Raw genomic sequence first — 26,566 nt, forward strand, 5'->3', positions numbered from 1 at the left:
CACCTTTAATCCCAGGGCTAAAGAAAGTCAACCCTAGGTCAAGAGGTGGAGCAGGCCACCAGCCGACAGGGAGGGACAGGGAGGGACATTGGGTTGAAGGACTGTGGAGAAGGAGGAGGGTTTTTTCCTTCTGGGACACTGGTGGAGTAGGAAGGTCGGCTGGTGACTTGCTCTGCCTCTTGACCTGGGGTTGACTTTATTGAGCCCTTGGATGAAAGGCGTATGCTAGGACGGAGCTATACACCATGACAAGGTTGTTCCGGGTCACAGTCTTGGGGTTCACAATGGGATGGGTTCAGATATCCCGGAACGCATCAGTCTCTCCGAGAGCTTCCTTCTGTGTAAGGACTGGTTGTGAACCCTGCGGGCACTCATGTGACCTTGAGTGAAGGAAGGAGTGCTTGAGGGTGTGTTTCCTCTCTGCCTGCTCAGAGTTTTCCAGCCGTATTGGGGGCGGCACTCGACACCCTGCATTGCCTTTACCAGGCGGCCCTGGACCGTAAGAGATAGGAGACCGAATCCATGTATAGGAGCTCCTGGCTTTCCAGACTTCCTGCCGGGATCACGGGTGGGGGTGGCTCTTTTCAGAAGGGACCTCCAAATGGTGGGGTGCAGAATAGAGGTCCCTGTGTGACAATGAGGAGTGGTCCCAGGAATGGCCAGTCACTGGGGTTGTCTAAGGACAAACTGCTGAAAGCTTCCTAAAGACCTTTCTGAGGACCCTGGTGGCCAAGGCCTCTGGAAGTAACCGATGTTGGTGGACTGGGTCCCTCGGGGTCGGACGTCTCTCTTTTGCTCAATCTTTAGGCATCATACTAGGGCAGCAGGTTGTCAGAGGAGTCAACAGGGGTCCCTCAGTTCTGGTCTGGGGAAGCCTGCTGGATGTTGCAGGTTCAGGCCATATAAAGGCCCTGTCCCAAAGCAAATAAAATCCGTCTGAGCTAAGGCCCAGGACGCATGTGTCTAAAGGAATAGGGGACAAGAAGATGCCAGGCAGGTATGCCAACTGCTGCTCCCTCCTCCTCTGCGTCAGCCTCAGGGCAAAGATAATGCAGACCTCCCAGCTTGGGGCAGGGTCAGCCTTTTAGAGCTGATGTAGTGGTTGTTATCAGTGAAGTGTTACTGTGGAGCAGGGCTGCTCACCAGCGGGAGGAAATCTCTCAGGGGGAGAGGGACCCCTAGGGTGTCTGTGTCTATGAAGTACACGGGATGGTGGGGAGTGGGGGGAGAAGGAAGACACCAGGGCACTCAGTGGCCGTGTCCTGGGAAATCAAGGGGGGGTTCTGAGCCAGGTGGGAGACTGGTTCTGAGCCTGCTATCCTGGGTACCCCTCAATCCTAGTCTCAGGCTGCTTAGGGGAAGGCCCAGAGAAGGCCTGAGTGAGTGGAAAGCGTCCTCTGAATGTCCACAAAGATAGGCTGGTGACACCTGACCTGGCCAGCAGGTGCTGGCTTTGCTTCCTGTCAGGCAGTTCCTCTGAGAGGCAGCTGCTCTGGGAGCCAAGCAGCCCCTGGAATCTTAGAGCAGGGCACACCTGTTCTCCACGGGGCTCACACATCAGAGATCGAGGCTGGCAGTTTGGGGGAGGGGCAGCCCTCAGTATCCCGAATGTTTTCTCTCTTTTGGTCTAGCACCTTCCACCTCCTCAGGTTAGGCTAGCACACTTGCCCTTGAGGTGAAATAGCCAGGGTTAAAAATCTGATACTGTGACCCAAACACTCAGGTCAGAGAGCAGGACGGTCCAGGCTGCGTGTTCCTCAGGGCTCTGATATTCTCTGACAGAGCCAGGTCATCCGGGAAGCATTTGGGTACCAAGCCTCAAAACTCAGCTTGCTCCAGCGTGCTCCCAGGAAGTCCTCGCCCCAGCCCTCAGCTTCCTGACATCTCTGCCTTGGACTAGCGGAACCCAAAGGACTGGGCTGGTCACACCCTCTGCGCCCCAGAACTGCCTTGGGACCTGGCGCTCAGCCTGTATTATGCAGGGCCGAGAAGTTGACTCAGATACTGGTAGTTGTGTCTGTCTGGTAGCCCCAAGCTTCAGTGCTGGTTTCTGCTTTCGGTTATAAAAAAGCTACCCGACCCCTCCTTATGTCACCTACACTAGTGATTTGCTTTTGACCAGGTGAAGAACTCCTCAACTCCCCACCACCATTTGTTTGTAGAGATTTGGTCAGACGGGGCTTGTCTGCTAACGCCTGTCAAAGAAGACCTGGGCCATATACCTATGACTTATGCAGGATCTATCCGGGGTTACCTCAGGGGTCACCTCTGGGATCACCTCTGTCTATCCTGAGCATGTAGAGGCTGTGGACTTGGTGACTTAAGAGCCAGACCTCCATCCAGTTCTGTAATCCAGACGTTGGCCTTTTCAGTCTGTGGCCCGCAATTGAAAGAATCCTGGTGCAGGGAGGACTAACATTGGCTGGACATAGGATGAGGTCAGGCGCAGCCCCAGCCCAGGTATGAGTGGGCGGACTCTCCGAGGCGATGGTAGACAGTTCGGAGGACGGTAGAGGATGCCCTGCCCGTGCAGAGGGCAGTATTTGGGTCTGTACAGCATCTATAGAGCCAGGCTTGATGTGGAGGCACAGTTAAGGGAGCACAGCTGGAGGGCCCCTGGGGAGACGCCAGGGTGGTGCCACTCTGCCCGGGGAGAGCCGAGCAGGCTGGCCTCCTGCCCAGGCTCTGCCAGCCAGCAGCCGGCTGTTGGAATGGAGCCAGCAGGGATGGGTGGATGAACCCAAAGTCCCAGAGCAGTGGAGGGGAAGGCCCACAGGGAATGTAATGGGGAGAACCAGAGGAGAGGCCTGAGCAGCCGAGGCAGCAGCCAGAGCCCGGGAGGGGGCTGCAGGACGGAGCCCACCCAGGCGGCTGGCTCTGTTTCTCACTCCTTTCTCCGTGAAGAAATCTGAGAAGTGCTGTGCTCAGCACTTTCATCTCCCCCCCCCCCCTCCCCCGAGCTGCATTACAACCTCGTAATTGAAGCTATCTGATTGGAGGGCAGCCAAGCAGGTAGATTACAAGTGATTAGGAATGATAGGAGGACTTGCAACCCGAGAGGGCTCTGCAGCCGCCCACCACCCTCGGCCCACCCTCGCTTTCTCCTGAGACCCTAGGCAGCCCAAGCCTCTGGCTCTTATGTCCCCTTCAGCAGGACATCAGCGGCCACTGCTACACTTCCTACCTCCCAGATGGGAGTGGAGTCGCTACCCGACTCTGTGGTCCCTTCATGGCACCCGCTCCCAAGAAGGGAGCCTTGGTGTCAGCCTCATGTCTGGGGCTGGAAGCAGGCTCATGTCCGACAAAGAGGCCTGACCCTGTACATAGAGGCGCTTTCTAGAAAGTTCTACCCAGCCAGCGTGTACTGGGGACGCTCTGCCCCTCAGTCCTGGGCTGGCCTGTGTAGGAAGGGTCTCTTACCGGCACCGTCTGGGTCCCAGCGATGGGCTGTGTGCTGGCCTCAGTGCCCGGCTGCTCAGGATGCGTCTGTGCTGGCGTGTAGAGGGTCATGCCGTGCTCTGGGGGGACGGGGGTCTGGCCGGAGTAGTCCTGTGTGGGATGTGGCGGAGGTGGGGCATATTCAGCTGGGATTCCATTCTGAGGTGGAGGAGGGTACTGGGCAGGGGGGTAGGGCTGGGCCATCGCTTCAGGCGGAGCCGTGGCGTCCTGATTGCCCTGTGGGTGGAGAGAGCCAAGCGCTGGTTAGAACCCCTATCCCTTCCAGAGCCTTCAAGGGATGAGGCTCTTCCACTTCAGGCTGTGTGGTTTCCACACGCTACTTTTCGTGGCATCTCTCAGGTCCTCCCTGAGAAGAGGCCCCAGCTCAGAGCGGCAGGAGGGGCCAGGATAGAGGTACTGGGAGCCCCTGGTTTTAAGTGGGGGCACCCGTGGCTGTGATCTACTTGCCAGATATGAACATACAACTCCAGAGTTCTGTTTTCTCACCTAGATTTTAAAACCAATGATCTATGAAGACCGTTGTGGCAGACCCAGGTGGAGCTGTAGGGATCATCACAGATTGATCGTCACACCCGTCACCGGGTGTGTACCCCAACAATACACAGAAGTACTGAAATACAATATTCACTGGAAACCGGCATAGCCTGGACATAAATGCCCATTCATTCACGGAGCACCCGGTTTCCCTGCCGCCGAGCCTTTTCCCCAGCCTTTTCAAGGGGGTCTGAGCTTCCGTTTCCCAGTAGAAAAGGTGGCTTCACAGTTCACCTTGACTGGTTGATCACTATGGTGGTCAGAAGGTCTCTGCAATCTCCCAGACTCCTCCCTGCCCCCTTGAAAGTCTGCTGCCCAGAGCGGTGATGAGCATCCTTCACTGCTCACCCCTCGGCCCCAGCGGGGCCTCAGCAGTGACTCTCAAAGATAGTACCTGGGTCCTCGGTGTCAGCATCACCAGGGAGCCTGGTACCCGAGGGTGCAGGTCTGGCCCTACCCCATGCTTTTTTGGATACGTGTGAGGGTTACTCATTGTAGGCAGGAGAACAGCTCAGCCAGGAGCCCTTTCTTCAACCTGGGCTTCCATCCTGCAAAGCCAGGGGCAGGCGGAGCTGGAAAGGGAGGAGACTGGTTTACTTCTCTGTCTCCCGCTGCAAACACAGCTGAGGCAATGTCCCCTCTGGGCAGGCAGTGCCTTTGCTCTGAGTTTGTGTGGCCAGAGAGTTCCAACATCTGAGAGGACAGGTAGTGTCTGGCACTGGAGCAGACCTTCAAGGGGACACCAGCAAGAATTCATGACCCCATTGATGACTCAGATGAGGAAGGACAGGGCCAGTCTCCTACCACCTGTGTCCCTCCAACATGGCCACCCCTGTGGGCTGCAGTGCCAGACATGTGATTTAGTAAGAACATACTTAGATGCAGCCACAAGGAGACAGGGGGGAGGTGGGCTTGCACGACCCTTTCCTGTTTCCTTCTGTGGCTGCCTGACCTTTTTGCATTACCTCTCGGCCTGGCTGTGTCCACCCCAGCCTTGGGGTAACAGGAAGGTGTCAGCCAGTGGAGTTCTCTCAAGCATGCTCTTTGCCATAGCTGACCCCATGTGCCTCAATGCCTCGCCCTCACTGACAAGAGAGCCTCTTTCCCCAGAGTACACCCTGGGCTTTGTTCTTGGCCATAGACCTCACTGGAGTTCCACTTGCTCTCCCTGTAGCTGCCTTTCTGGCATCTTGGGCATGCCAGGCCCAAAGTGGGGCTGGGTTACCTTGGGAAGCAAGAATAGGCCTGCTTCACCAGGCTTGCTGAAGGCCCACGCTGTCCAGATGCTAGATCTACCGTGATGGTGCTCAGAGGGCCTGCCTACCTCATAGCCACAGCAAATGTGAAGAATCTACCTGGTCTGCACCAACCTTGTTTCCCTCATCACTAGTTGTATCAGCCTTGCCCTGCTCCCTAAAGCACCCACCCTGTGCTAGCCACCCTGGAACAGACTTGCAGAGCCAATAGTCTCTGGTATCCAAGTCCTCATCCCTCTTCCCCTTTTTCTTCTTCTACCCCCTTTCATCCCCTTTAACAAAGCTTCTTGCTCCTTTCCCTGTCTATAGAGGAGCTCAAAACCAGGACAGTGGGTAAGTGCTGGAGTGGTATGCCTCACATTACCTCCTCCTCCTTCTCCCTACTCCTCCTCTTCTTCCTCCCCCTCCCTATTCCTCCTCTTCCTCCTCCTCCCTATTCCTCCTCCTCCCTACTCCCCCTCTTCTTCCTCCTCCTCCCTATTCTTCCTCCCCTTCCTCCTCTCCCTCCCTATTCCTCTTCTTCCTCCTCCTCCCTATACCTCCTCTTCTTCCTCCTCCCTATTCCTCCTCTTCCCCTCCTCCTCTCCCTATTCCTCCTCCTCCCTCTTTTTCCTCCTCCCCCTCCTCCTCTTCCCCTCCTCCTCTCCCTATTCCTCCTCCTCCCTCTTTTTCCTCCTCCCCCCTCCTCCTCTCCCTATTCGTCCTCTTCCTCTCTCTCCCTCTCCTCTCACTGAAGATTCCCACCCATCTCATTCTCCATAGTAGTGAGGTCCAGAGGCCACGTTACCCATTGTTACCAGACATCCTGGTGTTCAAAACAGGCAAGTGGTTCATGGATGGAGATGTTGGAGGGGCTGGGGAGAGGTGGGTGTGGCATGCAGGGGTGGAGAGAACACAGCACCCCGGATAGCCAGGGAGAAGAGCAGAATAAAACAGGAGGACCAAGGGTGTAGAAGGAGAGGGGGAGGGAGGGAGGGGCCTGTCAGCGGCCTGGCAGACGCCAGGGAGATCAATTCCCCAGTAAATATTTGATGAGAAACTTCAGTAACTGACGAGGCTTCACAGCTCTTCTCCCTACCCCTCCTGGGTGGCTTTGGCAGTGAATCACTTCGGCTGCCGGGGGTGGGGAGCTGGGCATCTTCTTAAAGCCTTAGAGTAAGAGTAGGTAGCTGGGTCTGAGGGCCACTGGGGACCACAGCCATCTTCAGCATGAGGAGGTGGAAGTGTTTAGCAGGGAGGTCTCGCCCAGGCAGGGCTCACACAGTTCTATCCATTTATTCTGCATCCCCTGGCCCAGGATACCACAGTGATCTGCTGCAGATGGTTAAGACCTTGTGCTCAGAGGTCACCAGAGCCACCTGGTGGCTTAGAGGTTCAGGCAGACATTACTGCATCTCCCAGGACCTCAACTCTGTCATCACCATGCCCTCGAGGGTTCTTCCTCCTGGATGGGCAGCGGCCTGTACCTCAGTCTGCTCAGCTGTGAAGTAGGAAACAGTTGTCTACCACGTGTGTGGATTAGATGAGGCCACACGCAAACGTCCACATTCTTTTTTTTTAAAAGATTTATTTATTTATTATATATAGGTATACTGTAGCTGTCTTCAGATACATCAGAAGAGGGCATCTGATCTCTTTACAGATGGTTGAGCCACCATGTGGTTGCTGGGAGTTGAACTCATGACCTCTGGAAGAGCAGTCGGGTGCTCTTAACAGCTGAGCCATCTCTCCAGCCCCAAACGTCCACATTCTTACCAGAATCCCAAACGCCTCCCATGGCTGTATGACTTGGTTTCTTCGTAACAAACCGTTGGATCTGCTGCTTTGCAAGTCTTCCCATCCTGGGATACAGCCCTCTCCCTTCCTTGGAGAGTTCAGCCTGAACCCAAGGATTCAGTGACAGTGACTGCTCTCCTAGTCCACAGTCTCCAACTCTAACGCTGCCACCAGGAATCCGGAATCCATCTCTTAGGCCAACTCAGTGCTCCCATTTGCTGTGACCCTTCTGACTTCCTGCTTCTGTTCCAGCCCCTACCGTCTGTCCCCTGTGGTTAACTCCACAGGTCCCCAAGTCCTCAGAGTACCCCAAATCTCTGCCTTTGCCTCCCGTGTCTCTCCTCTGGATTGTTTTGCTCAAATGTCCCACTGCTCCATGCCTATCCAGCTCTTGGCTCTTCCTCCTGTGGGGATGCACTTTCCTCAGACCCCTCAGGTGCTCTCAGGTCCTGTGGTCTCACTGAGTCTTTGTAAACAGGGTCCTCGGCTTGCCACTTACCATTCCTGACCGGCCAGCACTCTCCTCAGTCTGCAAACTGCACCCACATGTTTATTTAGCCCCACCCACACCCCGGCTATCTCTTTTCCCATTGGATGTAACATGGTCTCAGGGGAGCAGGCTCATGCCTGCCTGGCTATGTGACCTTCCAATGTCAGAGTTCCACCTGCCAGAGTCTCCAGGGAGACAAAGAGGTGCCATCGAGGAAAGAGCTGATGTGTAAGTGGATGAAGGCGGCCGTTTGTGCTCACTCACTGACTTAGCCCTTGGAAGCACGCTACAGGGCAGGAAGCTCGGGAGGCTTGCCTTCAAGGGGCTCAGGTTTTGGGTGAGCGTCCCTGGGAGCCTCCCACACCCACTCTGTAGCACCAGCCCAGTCCACTACCCGCGTCCCCCACGGCAGGTACCACAGCTGACACTTTTGCAGATGGATCAAAGTGCACAAGGTACAGACAGAACGGAGGAAGCACAGAGCAGGAACCATGTCAGAGACCCGTCAGCCGCATGGTTCCGAAGACGGGGTGGAAGGCTGGCAGGAGTCTGCAGGCGAAGAGGGGCAGCCTGCTGTGGTAGTTCCGATTTGTTTCAGCCAGCCAGGAGCATCTTGAATAGCTCTGGGTGAGCAAGCTCACCTCACTGGCTGAAAACTGGCCACATCGCAGGACTCCCAAGGGCTGGGGTTGGCCCAGGAAAGAGGGTGTACCAGGTCGGGCATTTATCAGCTCATTTAGGATTGACTCCCTCAGCTCGTACCACAGCACAGCCCAACCATGGTGTCTGCAACACTTGGGCTTGATGTTGTGATGTTTTAATAAAAATTAAAAAAAAATTATTGTGGGTGCATGAAACGTGGGTGGGTGTGCATGCCCGTGGCGTGTGTGCTGGGGGTGGGGTCAGTTCTCTCCTCACACCTTTCTGTGGACCCGGGTCATCAGGCATCATGACAAGGACCGTTTACTCCCTGAGCCTTCTTGTCTACCTTCAATGGTGTGATACCAGCAGCATTTGGGGGAATGGGGGAGTCCTCCTTGAAGCCCCTATTACAGGGGCTGAGTCTGTGCCCTCGGAGGGGTCTCTGGTCCAGGGCTATACTGTTCCAGACATTATGGTGAGGGTTGGATGGTGGCAGTGGTGGTGGGGTCTCTCGGGAGCCTGCTCCATCCCCTGGCAGGAAGGAGGCAGAGGTTGGGCTGCACGATCGATGCCACTCCTTGTATCTGCCTACACAGACCCTGCCCTCCTTTTCTGCCCATGCTCCGGCAGGTACAGGTGGAACAGCCTGTCCTCTGGTTTTCAGGGGGCAACAGGGCAGTGAGTCTGGGTGAGCTATTTTCTCCCCTGACTTCCTCTGGGTAGCTGTCTTGGGCTGTCTCTGTCTTTGATCAAGGACCTAGCCTCCTCTCCCAGAATCCCCCAATCTTAGTCATCCCCTTCCTGGTTCTAGTCCTTGCTTCTACCTCTTGCTGTCAGTCCTAGGCCCCTGTACTGTCCTTGTGTTCCTTCCGCTCGCCCCTAGACTCACCAGGGAGTGGGCGACCTGCATCCTGCGCCAGGGTTGTGGGTCCCATCAACGCAATGGAATGTGAAGGCTCCTCTTGCTTTGAGGTGGGCGGACCTTGTGGCTAACTGCTAATCCTGGAAGCATGGCTTGGGCGCTTGCATTTGGATGGCCTATGCCTTTGAATCTGGATCCCATGCCGTAGAACAGGACAGTGACTTGTCCCCCATAAGGCCAGAGCAGAGCGGGAAGGCCCTTTCACCTGCAGGCTCTGTAGCCTGTGGGGTCTGTTTGCACTGCTGGCTCAGTGTCCTCAGCCTGTGTCCTGCAGTCTGCACGTGGGGTGCCAGGCGAGGGAAGGTGCTCTGGGTGTAGGCTGACGGGGCGGACAGAAAGTTGGATGTATGACAGCGGCTGGAGCCGCTCCCCGAACGGCCTGGCCACTTGCCCTGTACAGTCCTTGCTGGCTCTCTCGGCTCTCAGGCCCTCCAGGACAATTAAGATAATTGCTCTCGGACTCCTCACCCCTGGAGGGAGGATGCCGCCTGCCCAAAGTAAGGTGGCCATGCTGTTTGGAGGCGGGGCAAGTGGACACTAGGCCATTTGTTCCCACTCCTGGTGGTAGAGAGGAAGGCAGCACTGGGGAGCCACAGCCTCATCACCAAACAGCTACACAGGCCATTGTCGTGTGGTACCCATGTCCCTGAGATGGGTCCCTATTGTACGTGTGTGCCTGCACAAGCATGGAGCCTTGTAGCCACCTGGCACTCAGTTAATCCTCATGGTGGCTTGAAGGAGTGGACACTGGGGCCAGCGGCTGGCTATGTGGTCGGAGAGCAAAGGAGAACCTCATTTCCAGCCCCTCCCTGTCACACCGGGGAATGACAAGATGTCAACTTCGAAAACCTTGGAGAGAGGCCAGGGTAGAGCGGCCTCCCCAAGGGCAGGTGCTGCCTGCCCCATGACACAACGGGAGGTGCCTGCTCTGAACTTCCTGCCTAGACCTTTGCAGAACTCAGGGTCTGCGAGGCAGGCTGGCTGCCCTTGAGGCTAACTGCCAGCAGGCTGGTGGTCTGGGATCTGATGCGGAGTGACCTAGGAGATGCACAGCTGAGCATGCCTGTGAGGGTGTTTCCATGGATACGGAAGGACCCACCCTGGATGCGGGGGACACCTTCCCTTAGGCTGGGGTCCTGAACTGAATCTGGAGAGAGCAGGCTAAGCATGGACGTTCAGCCCCCTCTGCTTCCTGAACGTGGATGCCATGTGACCCACCCAGTACCTCATGTTCTTGCCTCCCTTCCTCCCCGATCCATGGAGACAGATCGTCACCACAACAAACTGAGCCCTCAGCTGGGAAAGCCAGAACAAACCCATCTAGCCTCAGGTTGACTTCTTGTCAGCCATTTTGCCAGGGTAACAGGAAAATTAACTGACGCTAGTGACCTCAGCTTTCTGATCTCCCACCTTGGAAGCAGGGATGACCCTGCTCCCAGCCCCCTGACCTCAACTCCACACAAAGGCTCACTCACGTGGGGCTGGGCCCACCTCTCTGGACACCAGGTGTTTTTGCATCAGTGTCTCTGGCTACAGTTGAGCAAAGAAAATATTTCTTCAGCTTCCAAAGGTGATAGCAGGAGACCCAGCCTAGCCTGTCAGCACCAGTGAGGAGGCTTGTCACACCACTCAAACAGCTGAAATCTTCTTCCTAGACACTTGTGCCAGACATCTGGGTCTATGCATAGGCCACCAACTTGTCCTCTGTAGGCCAACCCTCTGAAGAGCAGAAGAATCTAGCACAGTATTGACCATCCTAGTTGTTTCTAGCAGACCCAGAAGTTGAATATCGCCCCCTAGTGCCTCGGTGAAGAATTGCAGGTAAATGGGACCTGCTGGGCAGGCATCTTGTCCAGGATTTCTATCCACACCTGGCATCTCCAGAATGTGGTGGTAGTGCCAACGCTGGGCACTGTCTCTTGCTCTGCACTGAGACCATGTCTCTTCTTGTTGCCCACCTGTAGAAGGGAAGGGTCACAGATGTAGTCCGTGTGTTTTCAGTGGTCCTGGTTAGGAGCAGACGTCCCAGTAAGATGCCTGGCAGCCACTGGCCACCATCCCCAGTAAACCCACATCAGCGATCTCCCTGTGTTCCTGCTGCCACACTGCGGGGTTGACATGGTTCTGGAGAATCCATGTGATCACAGGGCCCCAGGAGGATCAGCAAGATGGGTCGGGATACACACACAACATGGAGGGTAGGGTAAGCCCGGCTGCTAGGGGACTTGAATCCTCCTGTCCATAGGTCCCAGAAAAGGGTCTGAGCTCATCTATCTACTTCTCGCAGTTGCTGAGTGCTGCAGGGTTGGCAGCCTTTGGAGCTGTACCAACCAGACAGGGAGTGGTGGGGTGAAGCTGCTCACCAAATACCTTCCACACTCTCAGTTGGTGCCAGGACCCAGGTGCCTGGAGAGCAGCAGTAAACTGAGGTTTGGCCTCAGGCATCTGTCACCCGGGCATATTCTCAGCAAATATGAACTAACTGGAGCTGTACCACCCAGCTGTGGAGCTAACCAATAACCTCCCTTCAGGGGCGGAGGCTGGAGGAAGTGGTAGATTCCTAAACACCGGGGACTTCCTGTGTGGCTCTGTGACAGCAGGGTGCTTCTGCGTCTGCACTGAGCATCCCCGTGGTAGCTCGTGCAAGGGTTGCCTGTAGGGCAGATGGGGTGTGTGTGCTTTCTCGTGGATGTGGAAATGAACAGCATTTAAATGATGGGGGTTGGGGGGACTGCAGAAGAGCCAGCAGTGTGTGCCAGGGGTCCTGTGCATCCAGAGCTCAGCTCGGCCTGCAGCTGGAAGTGACTGGCAGAAGGGAGAGGCAGGAGGCCAATGGGGCCACAGCCTGCTCTCTCTCCTAGGTTCCTGCCTTCTGCCTCAGTTGCTTCCTCTGCGCAGATACAGGTCACCTCCATGGTTCCTAGTCAGGGTCGGTTACTTTTGTCAACTTGATATTAACCAGTCACTGGGGAAGAGGGACCCTCACCCGATGGGTTACATCATGTCCACCAGGCTGCCCTGCAGGCCTACACGGCATGTACGTGGGGTGCTTCCTTTTTCTTGTTTTGCATCCTCTTAACTGCTGACTGGTGTGGGAAGGCCTAGCCACTTCTGAGCAGGTGGCCCAGAACTTTAGAAGAAAGCAGATAGAACTGCTCCAGATTCCTGCTAAGTTCCTGCCTCGGCTTCCCTCGGTGATGGCTAAAGCAACCAGAACATGGGTCTTGACTCCATGTTCCAAGTCTCAGGTGGCACTGAATGAAAGGAGATGGGAGAGGGAGCTCGTGAGTGGGGGAGGGGACACCTGCCCCACCCTTCCACCCAGCTCCTCCTGGTTGTCACTTTCTACAGTAAACAAGCCATCAGAGCCTACACAGACCTCTTTTTCTAGTGTGCAGGTGGCACCCCGAGAAGCTGGGTGCGCAGGTGACCTGCAGGTGACCATGCCAAGGCCGAGAACTGTTAGCATCAGCCCTGTCTAGTCCCAAGGCACCGGAACTAAAATTCCAGAGTCACTGCCATCTCCATGTAAGGGTCTAAGGGGTCAAGGACTTTTTCTGGCCTGAGCCCCAGAATGTTCTAGAGCCTCAGATGTGGAGGATGGAGCTCTGGACCAGGAGTCTGTGAGCTCAAGGCCTTGTGTTTCTGTCAGACTTGGGCACATAGGAGGTGCTCAGGTCCTGCTGCTGCTGCTGCTGCTGCAATATGGTGGCAGCCGGGGTTCCAATCATGGCTGCCTTTAGTCATAGAGCAATACTTTTACGCAGCATTTCCTACATTAGTGAAGACATTCAGAGTAGGCAGGGGGTGCTTGCCCGAGCACACCCAGCCAATATGGCCAATGTAGGATTTTATTACAGGAATTCACTGTGTAGCCCTGGCTGTCTCGGAACTCTGTAGATGAGGCTGGCCTTGAACTTAAGAGATCCGCCAGCCTCTGCCTCCCCAGTGCTGGGATTAAGGTGTACACCATTACCACCCAACTCAACCTAGCAGGCCTGCTTGACTCTCCCACCTGACTCTACCTGCTAGGTGTGGGCTACTGTTCAAATGAGAATAGGGTGTTACACCCTCTGCTCTAGTGGCCTCAGGGTTCCTGCTAGGTGCATGTCCTGGTCCAGAATCACTACCGGGGATTCCTTGTACCAGGAAGGCAGTGCTGAGAAACACTGGACGTAGCCTCAGGGGACATCACTATTGTGCAGGGTCTGCCCATTTCCCTGCGAGAAACTCTAGGGTTGACTGTCGTGGACCTCATATAGGTGACCAGGCCCCAAGCCCAGAGTCACTCAGCAGATTAATTTGCCACATGTCCCAGGTCTTGCCACTTGTTGCCAGCAAGGAGTCCTGGAGGCTGGGTTCCACTGTGGGGTGGGTGATAGGCTGAGTCACTCACTGGGTGGGCGATGGGTTGAGTACTCTAACTGGGTGCATGATGGGCTTAGTACTCTCATTGGGTGGATGATAGGCTTAGTCACTCACTGGGTGGGTGATGGGCTGAGTACTTTCACTGGGTGGGTGATGAGCTGAGTACTCTCACTAGGTGGGTGATGGGCTGAGTACTCTCACTAGGTGGGTGATGGGCTGAGTACTCTCACCAGGTGGGTGATGGACTGAGTCACTCACTAGGAGGGTGATGGGCTGAGTCACTCACTGGGTGGGTGAAGGGCTAAGTACTCTCACTAGATGGTTGATGGGTCTTCTAGCACCTTCTAGCATATGGAGACCACAACCTTGCCTCCATAATACTGAGGCCTGTTTGTGGAGCCTGTTCACCAGGTCCCAGGGATGGCCCTGGGTTCCCACAGTGCCCACTCACATTTCTCTCCTGACACAGTTCCCTGCAGCATGCTGAGCACTCTGCCTTAGCCCAGGCTTGGCCCCTCTAGCCTTTGCCTCCCTGCTGAGGCTGGCCCTATTTGTGAGCCTTTGTGTCTTCCTTTCCTTGTCTGTACTGTGACAGGACCTGAGGTCCCGACAGAATAGGTTGTGTATGCAGGAGCAGAGAACCTATGGGGCAGCTTCTTCTATGTGTGCCACCTGTTTCATGGTACATGGCATGCTATCTATGTGCACGGTGTAGTCCACGTGCATGGCATGCTAAGTACATGGTGTAGTCTATGCGCACGGCATTCTAAGTGTACAATATGCTAAGTGCACGGTGTAGTCCATGTGCATGTTCCATTGGCCTTGGTGCACCGCATGCTGTGTGGGCTCTGTGTGCACTGTGAGTTCCCAGGGCTGTGTCCCACGAGCCCAGTGTATTCTGTGTGCACTGGGTTTCATGGGTATCTCAAGCTCACTGCTCATGCCATGGGCTCTGTGTGTCCCGTGCTCCTCGGGATAAGTGTGCCCTGCCTCTCTGACGTACACATGTTCCACGGCACTGTGTGCGCTGGGGCACAGAGCACGGGAGGTCTGCACTGCTTGGGAAAAGTCGTTTCCACTGTCTTTTCCTGGCTGCGTCTCACTCCCCTGTATGACCACAAGCATCCTGGGTGAGTGTGACCTCAGACCTCAGGGACTTCCCATCATGCCGCAGTCACCCAAGCTCTTACCCTCTTCACCTTCACTGGGCTGTAAACCCGGAGTGCCCACGACCATCCTGGCATGTCACAAATTGGTCCAGAAGCCACAGCCTTGTCTCAGTGTCCCCTCAGACCTTCTCTCTCTCTCTCTCTCTCTCTCTCTCTCTCTCTCTCTCTCTCTCTCTCCTAACTGTATCTCAATCTAATTGTTTCTCTACATAATCTCATGAATTTCACTCTGTAATTTAAGGCCATTTCCAGAGAGGACCGGCATGCTTCATAAGGTACCAAGGGGGTTCCAGGCATTAAGACACAGTAGGAACCGCTGGCCCTGTTGGAGCCCTTTGCCCGGCTACCGACAGATGCCCAGGATGAAGGCTAGCCCCAGAAGAATCCTACCCCGGTGCCGGCATCCCCTCAGCCCAGCCTCTTTCTGCTTAGGGATGGCGTAGATCTCAAACTGCAAAGCCCCAGGCCGAGGGAAGGATCTTCGCACGATTAGGCTGTAATTCCTTCCGAGCTCACGGCATACCAATCACACGGAACGGAGCACTATAAATCTCCTCTCCCCCGGCCTCACCGCCTTGCCTGGGGAAATGAGCTGGGAGCCAGGAGCCGGGAGCTGGGAGCCATCCCACTGATGGCTGCTGGGAAGGTGGTGTCTGGAACACACGGGGACAGGGTTTACCCTTGACTGCCAACCGAGCCATTGGGGATAAACCGTGCTCCTCCTTTGGGGCCCTGTGGAGTGTGAGGCCACTGGGCTGGGTTGAGGATTGAGCCTGTGGCGGGGGGGACCTCTGTGGGGCAGATGGTGGGTAGCCAGATGCTGTGCTTGGGGCCGGTGAGGGAACCTGGTAAGGGAACTCAGTGAGCTGGGCCGGTCCCTAGCATCATAGGTAGACACCCGCATCCCTTTCCTGCACGTTTCTCAGCAGTACTGCAGGCTTCTGACCTATGTCTTTGTGTGTGCTTACCTACAGGTACTGCCGCATGAAGGGGTGCCAGACACTGAGCAGCTTCTCCCTGGGGACAGGCAGGGTATGGCCAACAGGAAATGCTGTCTGTTGCTGGTCTGATAGGTAAAGCTCCCAGCAATGCTGGAGTTAGTAGGCACAGACTTGGGAGAGGGGAGGAGGACTGGGCCCTCTCCTCCTGTTCCCCAAGAGAGCACTTGGGACTATGGCTATCCACTCACCTCCAGGAGGTACCGGATTTAATCGGTACCCACTGGCTTTCCCTCAAGAGGGACAACAAAGGAGAAGGAAGAGGAGGAGGGCAGGAGGCAGCCAAGAAGGTCCCAGCTTGTTGGTGACAGAACACTCCTGACTCCAAGAGCTAAGACAGGTCCTGGGGAGGGCATGGCCCCTACCCAGACATGACACCCTCTTCACCACGGTGGGCCAGAGTGCTGGTTCCACAGGAGCCCTGTGCCCTGCTCCCATTGACTTCCCACTGCTGCTCAAGATGGGGTTTACCCCCAATTCACACACAGGTTCAGTGATGCTCCCAGGGGTTCCACTCCTGACCTGAACCACATGGTCACATGGTGAAGGGGCCAAGGCTAGTTAGTGCCCGGGGCCTGAGGGAGCCCCACAGGGCTCCTTTGCCTTCAGAGGCATGGCTGACCTACAGGTGAGCCAGGGCCTGATAGCAGCCCAGGGAACCGGAGCCATGCCATGCCCAGAGTAGAGAGACACCCGTGGACTGCCAAGGCAGGAAGCCAGAGGTGTATGTAGACCTATTGGAGGTAGAAGAATGCAAAACCAGAAGGGAGGTGTCCCCAAGGAGGCCCCAGCCCAGCGGTCCCCCATACCCGTCACTGCAGCTCCCACAGGTCTCCAGCTGCACCTCAGGTCACTCAGCCGAGCACGGTTTGCTGAGGCCGGCCCTGTCACAGAGACACAAACTGCACAGACTCTCCAGGCCTCCCCGACATTCTGGAGGCCATCCAGCACCTCCTCTAGGAAGCCCTCCAAGCTCTCCCTCCTTGCTGTCGTCTCTACCTTGCCTACTTTCTTCCTTGCTCCAGGCTTGCCAGGAAGGTGCAAGCCAGAGCGAGCATTGGTAGACGGACCAGGGACATCAAGCCTGACTCAGGTTTGAGGGGGTGACAAGAATGTCATTGAGCCAAAGCTCCCTCCCCAGAGGGGCAAGTTAGAGGACGAAGTGAAGGTTCAGCTGTGAAAAGGCTCCACGTGACAGGGCACAGAAAACCACCACGCCTCTGGGGCATGGTCTCTCAAGGTCCCCTGGCAGCTTGCTCTATGCCTCAGGATGAACTGTCTTCCGGGCACAGAGGCACCTCATAGCTGTAGCCTGCAGGTCCGTTTGAGAATATTAGCATTATTAATTACCCGAGGTCTTCATTTACCAAACGGAGCAGGCAATTAGCATGGTGCCCAGGACATGACGTTGGCCGGCGGGGTGGAGGCAGTGCCGGGTACCGGCAGGAGGTTGAGCAAGTGGGACCTACCTAGGAAACAGCCCACAGTTTGCACCGCAGCGCCAGGTCCCTCCCACGGTGCCCTCGGGCTCTCAGCATCCCCCTTCTAGCTATTGTGGGCTGTGGAAGGACACAGAAACAACCATTTGCTTAATGTAATTAGGAATGGAAATCTCCCTGCAACGAAAATTATGTAATGCATCCCACAGCTGAACACCCACCCGCTGGATTGTGGTGTGAGAAGCTGGGGTCTGTGTGTCCTTTGGGATAATACCTTTAACGGGGTCTTCTTCCTGGGGTGAGCAGAGTTGGGGCAGTGTCTCTGGGAGCAGGGGAGGACACTTACGGACTTAGAAATGTCTACCGTTTCAGCTACACGCCTGGGACACTGCTGGGACACGGGACGTTCTCCCTTATGTGACGAGTTTAGATTCTGCTCCCCAAGATCGAGTCTGAAGACCAGATGCACCCCTTGAAAAGCTCCCAGAAATGCAGACTTGCAAGAGTCAGAGCTACACACACTCCACCAGACCCAGGACCACAGATAGACAAGATGCTGTGGTCGCAAGCCACACTCATCCAACGCAGGACCTGGACCTCAGACTCAGCCGAGACCACTCTGAGCTGACAGGGAGGATCTTTCATGTGGGGTGAAAGAAAGGGTATGCTCCCCCTTGGCCTGAGAACATTTCTGAACACTGGGTGAGAGCGGCTATGGGTGGACACTCCCATCTCCAGAGCAGAGCACCAGCCGCCCCCACCAAGGCTCGCACAAATGCAGGACATGCTTTTGAGTCCACTGGGGAGAGCTGGTGGGTCATGATAGGAAGTTGACCCCAACTGATCCTGTGGACAGTGAGGGTCTGGAGGAGAGAGGAGCTGTGAATAGATGAGTGGCCTCCTGGTCTAGCAGTTGGGTCTCTGGAGAGGAACCAATTCCTCCTCTGGCCTGTATCCCATAGGCAAACTCTGCCTACTGTTCAGCTCACGCTATCTGGGGAGACTGAGGCAGCATGTGGCCACAGCAGTGTTCAGCTTAGGGCTGAACGAGATAAGGGTGGGGCCTTTATGGAAGGAGCCAGGGTCATCCCAGGGGCTCCAAGCCATAGCTGTCCATCTTGAACTGGGAGCCCTGCTTTGAGTCTCCAAGGCTCAGGGCTCAGAGGCACCTACCCAATGGGCCAGAACCTGTCCCCAACAGGGCAGGGCTTCCAGTAGGCGTCTGGGCAGAGGCTTTCTCTAGGTACTCTCCAAGACAGCAGGAACCGGGGTGCGTGCCAGGGTCACAGCCCCTTTCAACTCCACACTGGTGCTCTGTGGGGCTCTTCTCTGCCAGCTCCCTTAGTTGTTGGGAGATTATCCTCACACACCTACCTCTGACTTCCTTCTCTCCCTTCTCTCGCACCCAATGTTCCTGCCCTTCTCCCCACGACCAAGGGTACAGGATACATAGCTAGAGATGCTGGGGCTGGGGTGCGCAGCCTTGGAGGCCACCCGACCTCCTGGCTTGGACAACCTGCTTGGACCTGACAGCTTCCAGACAGAGACACGCTTCTGTGCCTGGTGTCACACCCAGTCCCTCTTTGGTCTGGGTCCCTTTGCCCCTGCTTCAAATGGCTACTAGTCGAGGTGGAGGCTGTCTCCCAGTCCTGCAAACTCAGATGTGTTCTGTGTAAGTGGCCCATCCCCTGGGATCTGCCCGCCGTGGGTTTCTGCTGCCCCGAGCCAAGGCTGAGTTTCTGCCCATCTTGCTCTCCTCAGCATGAGCCTGGCAGTCCTGCAGTGTATGGACAGTTGGCACTGCCACCCTCCGCTGGCTCCCTGCGGGCTTCTGAGAGGGTCACGGGGTCACCCCATCCCAGGTTGAGAGCTGACTGGAACCTCGGCTGAGAGGAGATTGGAAATCAGTCATGACAACTTCGTGGACAGTGGCTGGCACACGAGAGGGTAGAGGGCAGGAAGAGGCCCCATGCTGAGAAGACACAATCCCTCCTTGGTCAGGGCAGGACCTGTGCTGAAGACATGGCTGCTTTATGTTACGAACCTCCCAGGCACTCAGGACCTGGCCCATCTTGTCTAAGCTCTGTTCACAGGGAGGCAGCTTGGCTGGGGGGAGGGGGAAGAGAAGGTTCCCCGGGAAACACTGGGATCCTGCTCCACCTCCCATGGGGCAGTGCCGCAAGCCAGGGACCCCACAGATTCTGCAACAGTAGCCCACCCTAGGTCTGTCACCTCCAATAGTCCCCAAGTAGGCAGGTGGAGCAGAGACCCCGGGGACCTGGCTCTGTCAGCTCTCATCTGGACCAGCTCTGTCCTGTGAACTGGGCCAGCGATTCCCAGGAGACAGGAGACAGCTGCCGTAGGAAAGGCCTGTGCCTTCATGTCCTGGAACCGAGTGGATGATCCTCCCCACGGGCACCGTCTGAGTCTGCAGAGACCCTCTGTGTCCGCATCCACGTGTTGAGGGCTTAGGGTGCTAAGGCGGTGGAAAGTGGGGCCTAGTCAGAGGAAGTAAGGTCATAGGGGTGGGCTGGGGGCTTATTCCCTCTCTCTTTGTTACCTGGATGCCGCGAGTGAAAAGCTCTACCCTGATACCAGCTCCCCAACATGACGTCCTGCCTCATTACAGGCTCCCCAAACAACCCCTGAAGCCAAGAGCAAAAACAAACATGTGCCCCTTAAAGCTGTTTGTCTCAGGTGTTTGTCAGAGTGACAGAAAGCACACACTGATAAACAAGGGCCTTCCCTGGAGACTCAGGAGTAGACTCAGTCATGCGCCTCCAAGCTATGCAACACCAGAGAGGGGCCTGTGCTCTGCTATGAACCTGGTGAGGGCCCGCACAAGGCTCCGTGTTAGATCTACACTTGGCCTCTACACACTACACACTTCCTGAATCCTCAGGGGAGAGGAGGGGAGGACCCTAGTAGCCCTCACATTACACATGCACACACACAAACTCACATGCACACGCACACACACACAAACACTCACAGACACATATGCAGGCACATATACACCATGCATCCATGCATGCATGCATGCATGCACACACATGCATGCACACGCATGCACACGCACACACACACACTCACACGCACATACATGCACATACACACAAACATTCACTCACAGACACATATGCAGGCACATACACACCATGCATGCATGCACGCACACACACACACGCAGGCATGCACACGCACACTCACACGCATGCACACTTCCTTCTCCGAACACACTTCAGTGCACCCGCATACAGGCTCTTTGCCTGTCCACTACCCAGCAACTTCTAGGTCACAGCTGGCCTAGGCACCTCCTTGCCTCACAGCCGAGCCGCAGGCGTCTGGGCCCCCAGCACAGGAGGTGTGGAAGGAGGCGACAGCTCCTTCCCTGCAGGCGCCTGGCGTGTGGAAGAGGCAAGTGTGGATCTAATCTTCAGCTGATTAAATGTCCCTCATTAATGAGTTTCTTTAATTAATGAAGTTTTGGGGCCTGCTCCACTTGCTTTATCCCAGCCACAGTGCCTCCTCAGCACAAAGCGGGGCCATTTCCTCCCGGGTAATTGAGGGAGCCGCGCGGCTGTTCCTGCCGACACTGCACTTTGCTGACTGCGCCTGTCAACTTGGGGCTGACAACTCCATTTTTAAACATTTTCTCTCCAGAAGCCATGCGCACATGCGTGCTGGCACACACCGATGAGAGCACACCCCAGACATCCTTACGCATGCTTGTCTCGGCCACGCACCAGGAACATGTGTGCTTATGCCCAAGGGCAGGTCGTACTAAGAGCCTCTCTTCACACGTGAGCAGGCCCCGGCCACGATTGAGGGCCCGCACAGGCACAGGCCTCTCTGCTGAACCAACAAGTGTTAACAAGAGATTTACACACCCGTGGTAACTAACATGTCACCCTCACAGGGTACATGCATCTACACACGTGTGGTCACTATGTACACTGACTCCTGAGCACAGGTGTGTGCATCACGGCACACACACGTACACGCAATGTGAATTCTCCTAAACAGTCAGCCCTCAGCCTTGAACCCGCCTATATTCCCACCACGCCAGCCCAACTTGTGCACCCCACTGCAGCCACACATGTGCGTACCACGTGTGCGCACCCCTGAGGCCCCACGGACGTGCATGTACCAGCTCATACCCACTCCCACATGCACAACACACGTTAGTAGTCTTATGTTAATGCTATGTTAACACGGCAAACACAGTCCACCCTTAGGTCTGTATTCAGTTTCCCAGGGCAGTTCAGATACACTGTGCGGCGTCCTGACCCAGATACACAGCATTGTCTCAAGCTAGGGGACCACAAGTTACTGACATTAGCAGGCAGTACCAGAAGCAGAGCTTTCTGTAGAACCCCAACATTGTGGTGATTGGGACCCCCAATGGCCCTGCTTGCCATTGTCCTTATAGCCAGTGGGTGCCATCCTGCTGTGCCTGAGCACACACTCTCAGCTCCAGGCCTTGGAGGGATGTGTAGTCCTTTTGGTTGGTCACAAGGGGTTCGGAATTGAAAGCATGCCTTTTCTCCTGGGGACCAGGTGGGCAACAGAAGTCACAGCAGTGAGGCCAGGGAGGAGGACAAGCTACTGTCCAGCTGTCCTGCAGGTAGGGACATGGAGGGGAATCAGACTCTTTAGGACACGGATGGGCTCATCAGTACCAACAGGAAACAGAGCCCTCAGACGGGGCAGAAACAGGACCCAATGCTGGAAGATGCAGCTGTCTGAGGACATCCCTGTGACAGTGATGAGAGGAGGGCAGCCAGCTCATGGCTGTGTGGACTTTTCAGACTTTTTCACTGGTAAGGTGGGTCTCAGTATCCCCACGGTCCACTGGGGAAACTGAGACCAAGAGCAGGCAACCAAGTCTCAAAGCTCCGCCCACCCCAACCAAGCTTAGCCTGCTTCCCAGACCCCACCCCTCATTCCACGCTCCTTTCAGACTATGCCAGGTAAGAGTTCTGCCTCAGGCTCCTGACGCCCACCAACTCCACCTTGTCAGAATCTTCCTGACCTTAGCACTTTCACAGACCCCTCCCCGCTCCCGAGTGGCACATGCAGCTGACACCCTCACTTCACAGTTGAGGAAGCTCAGCCTGTGAAGTCATGGAACTCCCCCCACAGCCTTGCAGCACAGCAGGACAGATAAGACCCCATCTCTGTGACTTTGGCAATTCCCTTCCTCCACTCTGAAGCAACAGGGGGACTGAAGGGGCCCATCTATGTCTCTAGATGCTGCCTGGGGACCAGACACAGACATGAGTACTGAGTAGCTACTGCATGGGGTGAGCGCCTACGGCACACAGGCCTTCTCCTCCATATTGCCTGTAAGCACACTGCAGTTCAGGAAACAGTACAGTCTTTGCTTTTGCAGACCAGGAAACCGAGGCTCAGAGAGATGACGGACTAGACTTCATCCCACAGGCCTTTCTCCCTGGAGCGGCACTTCTTAAGTCGTGTGCCACGGCACTCCAGGCTTCTGGGGGATTCTGGAGTATTCTAGAAACATATCCATGGCCAGGCTGGGGACAGGAACCTGGGTTCAGATCCCCAAAACCCACATAAAAGTGAGATGTAGCAGCATGATCCTGTAATGGGGAGTGGTGGACACAGGAGGGCCCTGGGGGGGACTTGCTACGCAGCCTTTCCAGACCAGTAAGTGAGACTCAGAGTCAGCAAGGGGCTGGTGGAGTGCAGAGGAAAGACAGCATGCACAGGTGCTCCCAGGAGTGAACACACCCTCATGTATAGATCCACGTGGGGATGAAGCAGCACACACACACACACACACACACACACACACACACACACACACACACACACGTCATGTTCACAGCCAAACTTCCTGCAAAGTTGCATTGTGCTGCCACTGTCAACTCAAGATGTATAATCTTGCTGTAAAGAAGTGGGATTACGGGTTGGGGATTTAGCTCAGTGGTAGAGCACTTGCCTAGCAAGCGCAAGGCCCTGGGTTCGGTCCCCAGCTCCGAGGGAAAAAAAAAAGGATAAGAAGTGGGATTACTTATTTTTCCCCCTTTTTGGCCAAAGGCACAACAGACATCACCTTGGGGCAAGGGATGCCATGCTGGTGGGTAGGTTTGTCCCTTAAAGGGCACCTGGCTATGGCTGCATATGGTCCCTATTCTATTATGCTGAAGGCCCTTGTCTTGCCTGGCAAAAAGGCCCAGGCCCTGACTGGCAATGACTCCTACAAAGAGCCAAGGGCCCTGCAGGACATAGCTGGGGACAGAGGCTCCAAGGAACTTTGGATTGCACGGTCAACACTTGGACACTAAACGCAGTGGCCATTCCCTGAGGACCGGTATAGATAAAGCTCTGTGCTAGAGGGGGCCAGTGGACAAAACTCAGTCTTTCTAGAATATTCCAGGAGAATGGGTCATTTTACTCCTTTGGTAAGTGCAGTCAGTGGAAACCAGACAAAGTAGGAAGTTGAGCCTGGAAGCTGAGTTTAGTTGAGCTCAGCTGGGCACCAGATGGGGAATTTCATCTACTCTGCCAGTTACCTGCAGAAGAAAGAAGGCAGCAGGAAGGTCAGTAGCAGAGTCCCTGACTAGACTCTGCAGGGGTCTGTCCTAGGCAGCTAACTCAGAAACTAACTACATCCCAAGAAACCAGGGCAAGATTTCACGGTGAGGATGAACAGGGAGCCTGAAATCACATAGCAAATCAGCGGTGAGAGGTTATGTATGAGATATCGATGGACATTCAGGTGTCCCAAAGTCACAGCTAGAGTCAGGCTGCTCTGAGCCTGAGTCTTAAGTGGTTGAGGATTCCCCAGACAGAGGCCAGGGGTGAGGTGGTTTCTGAACAGGTAAATTACCCCCAGCCCCAGGCAGATTACAGACTGGATGTGACCAGACAGCAGGTATCTGGAAAGGGTGTTTTGATACCCATTCTGAATCCAGACACACCGGGGTTTAGAAGAACCAGTCTGGGCTCCCAGACCTCAAAGACCTTGGTGAGAGCTGAGCATTGACCTCCTGGGGCTTCCCAATACCTCTGAGTTTGTGGGATTAAGGAAGGAAAGTCGGGCTGATCTCACCCTATGATGCTCTTTGAAATATAATACAATCTGAATCAAGGGAAATTAAACACTGCCGCTTTTACCTGGGGCCACGCTAAAAAACGCACCCTCGCCATAAATAAAAATACGATTTGGCACCTTGACACATTGATTTAACAAACACCCCGTGCGCCTCATTTGTAATTACTCCCTTCCCCGCCTGGGCCGGCTTCAGGCCCACACTATATCATCCATCCCCGGTTGGGCAGTTGGCCCAGGAGCGCACAGGGACCAGCTGTGTGGAGAGGGCAGCCCTGTCCAGAGAGGCGTACGGGGCTTGAATGTGGCTCATTATGATTGAGATTAAACTGAAAAATCAATTTTTAATTGAATGTATTCTTTGAACAGGCCCCGCTGCCCATCGCTGCACACTAATGGAAGTTTCTACTCGGAGCTGCCCTGCCTTGCATGAAAGACCCTCCCCCGCTTCTGAGCCCAACAGGCCTGGCTTGCCCAGCACAGCGCCACCTCCTGGCCGGTAACGAAACTGCAAGCACTGGTGCTGTTGGAGACCCGCCGTCTTGACGTGTGGGTGGGAGGAGCTGGCCAATGAAGGAGCCGAGGGGATTCCTCCACTCTGCAAGCCACGTGTTCCCTTCTCTGTCCCACATTGTCCAGACCTTGGATTGAATGTTAACGAGGGAAGCCTGGGGCATTGTGGAAACGCGAGGCAAGAAGAGCCTGACCCCTCTGCTCTACCCATTCAAGGTAAATGGCGTCCACCTCCTAGGGCTGGATTCACAGCAGGAAGAACAAGATCCTTGATCTCTGTCTCTTTATTTATTTCTGGACCCAGGGCAAATGCTCTGCCACTAAGACCAACCCCTTGTCTTCTAACAGAAACAGCCAGGAAAGGAAGCTCAGTACCCAGCAGAAAGCTGGCTCCTATGTATCCCCGCAGGATACACGTTTCACCATCTGGGGATGGGCAGCCCACCATGCTTCTCCTTGCCACCAGGGTCTGCTGCCTCCTTAGCAATCCAGGATCCAGCCTCTCCTCTCACATCTGCTGGCTGGACAGGGGGCTGCACAGGTCAGACTTGGGTCTTCAGTCTCAGGAGTGGCTTTTGCTTCTCTCAGACCTTTGCCCTGGATTCTCTGATCTCACCCCACCTCGCTTTCCAGCTGTGTGTGTGTGGGGGGACGGCACCTATAGCAACAAGGTCCCCACAGACATGATGTCACTTTAATTGACTGATGGGGGCTGGGCTCCTTCCTAGCAGGGTATTGCTGTGTCCACAGCTGACCCATTTAATTCTAAACCGATGAAGGAGACCATGCATGGAGCCTCCTCAGGGGTGTGGATTTATGGGATGTTGTCCCCTCTACTCAGGCTTCCTTGTCAGGACAATGCTCTGCACCAGAGGGCCAGGCAGACTCCTGGTGGAAAGGTGGGCAGGGCTCACTGAGTCCCCTAGCAAGAGACACTAACTCATCAAATGGTCCCTCACACTCTCAGCCTTCGATGGCACAAACATGATTGTCTTGCTCACACTGACAGTCACAGGAAGAAGAGCAGGCCTGACTCTGCTGGGCAAACCTTGTTCAATGACTGCCCATGGGGTCATGGCGTAAGGCCTGTTATATGCCTCACCCCCGTGTCTGGACGCTTCTGGGAGTTTGGATTCAGTGGTGTGGGGCCAGCTACCCCATTCCCATCAACTGCCTGACACCTGGATAGAGTCTTCTACTTGCAAATGGCCCCCGAGGGGCTGCTGGCCACTCCACTTGCCTGGGAGATCAGCAGGTGCCTTTTCACAGCCAGCTCTGCTCACAACAGCCCTGCAGGGATCGAGCCATTGAAACAAAGGTTAGGTACTGGCCACAGGGGCCCAGAGCTCTCCCTGGAAGGAGCCTTTATGTATGGAGGGCTGTAGAAGCCAGCAGCCTAGCTCCTTCCTTCTTTCAATCTGGCTCTCAGTCAGTCAGAGATCAGACAGCAGGTGGGCTTGCCCTCAGTGCAAGAGTCCAAAGTCATCTGAAGACGGGACCATCCTGTCCCAAGCATCTATCTCTGTTTCATTTAGAATGGCAGGCATCGTCAGGAGACCATGAAGTCTGCGAGTGAGTGGGACGCCCATCAAGTCCCTGGATGTCTTTCCCTTGGGAATAGAAGGCAAAGTCCTGGTTCTAAGGGCTGATTCAAGACAAGCCACTGCCCTCTGTCACCGAGCCCCGAGTCTAAATGAGACGTGACTACCTGAGCTTGCAGGCGGCTCCCATGTGAGCTAGGTGAAGCATCTCCAGTGATGCTCTGGGGGAGGGGGTGTTCTTGGTAGGGACAGACACTGATTGAGAGCCCGGCATCAGTGTCACTTGTCCTGAGTCACAGAACCAAGACGAGGGATAGGGAGACCTAAAGCTGACTCCGCTGGGCAAATCCTGTTCTGGAGTCACTGAGTGCCCAC

At 55.4% G+C, this 26,566-nt stretch overlaps 1 protein-coding gene across 14 annotated transcripts in view; it reads right to left on the bottom strand.

The window, feature by feature from the left end:
- Nucleotides 1-26,566, bottom strand: part of Rbfox3 (RNA binding fox-1 homolog 3) — a 436,924-nt gene that overhangs the window by 20,535 nt on the left and 389,823 nt on the right. For 13 of the 14 annotated variants that reach the window (NM_001413230.1, NM_001134498.3, XM_039085684.2 and 10 more), the window contains 1 exon segment: nucleotides 3,421-3,675. In NM_001413230.1, the coding sequence (NP_001400159.1) occupies nucleotides 3,421-3,642 (222 nt within the window). In that variant the 5' untranslated portion in view covers nucleotides 3,643-3,675. 14 annotated transcript variants of the gene reach the window in all.

The sequence above is a fragment of the Rattus norvegicus genome, chromosome 10, assembly GCF_036323735.1.
Source record: "Rattus norvegicus strain BN/NHsdMcwi chromosome 10, GRCr8, whole genome shotgun sequence".
Lineage (NCBI taxonomy): Eukaryota > Metazoa > Chordata > Mammalia > Rodentia > Muridae > Rattus > Rattus norvegicus.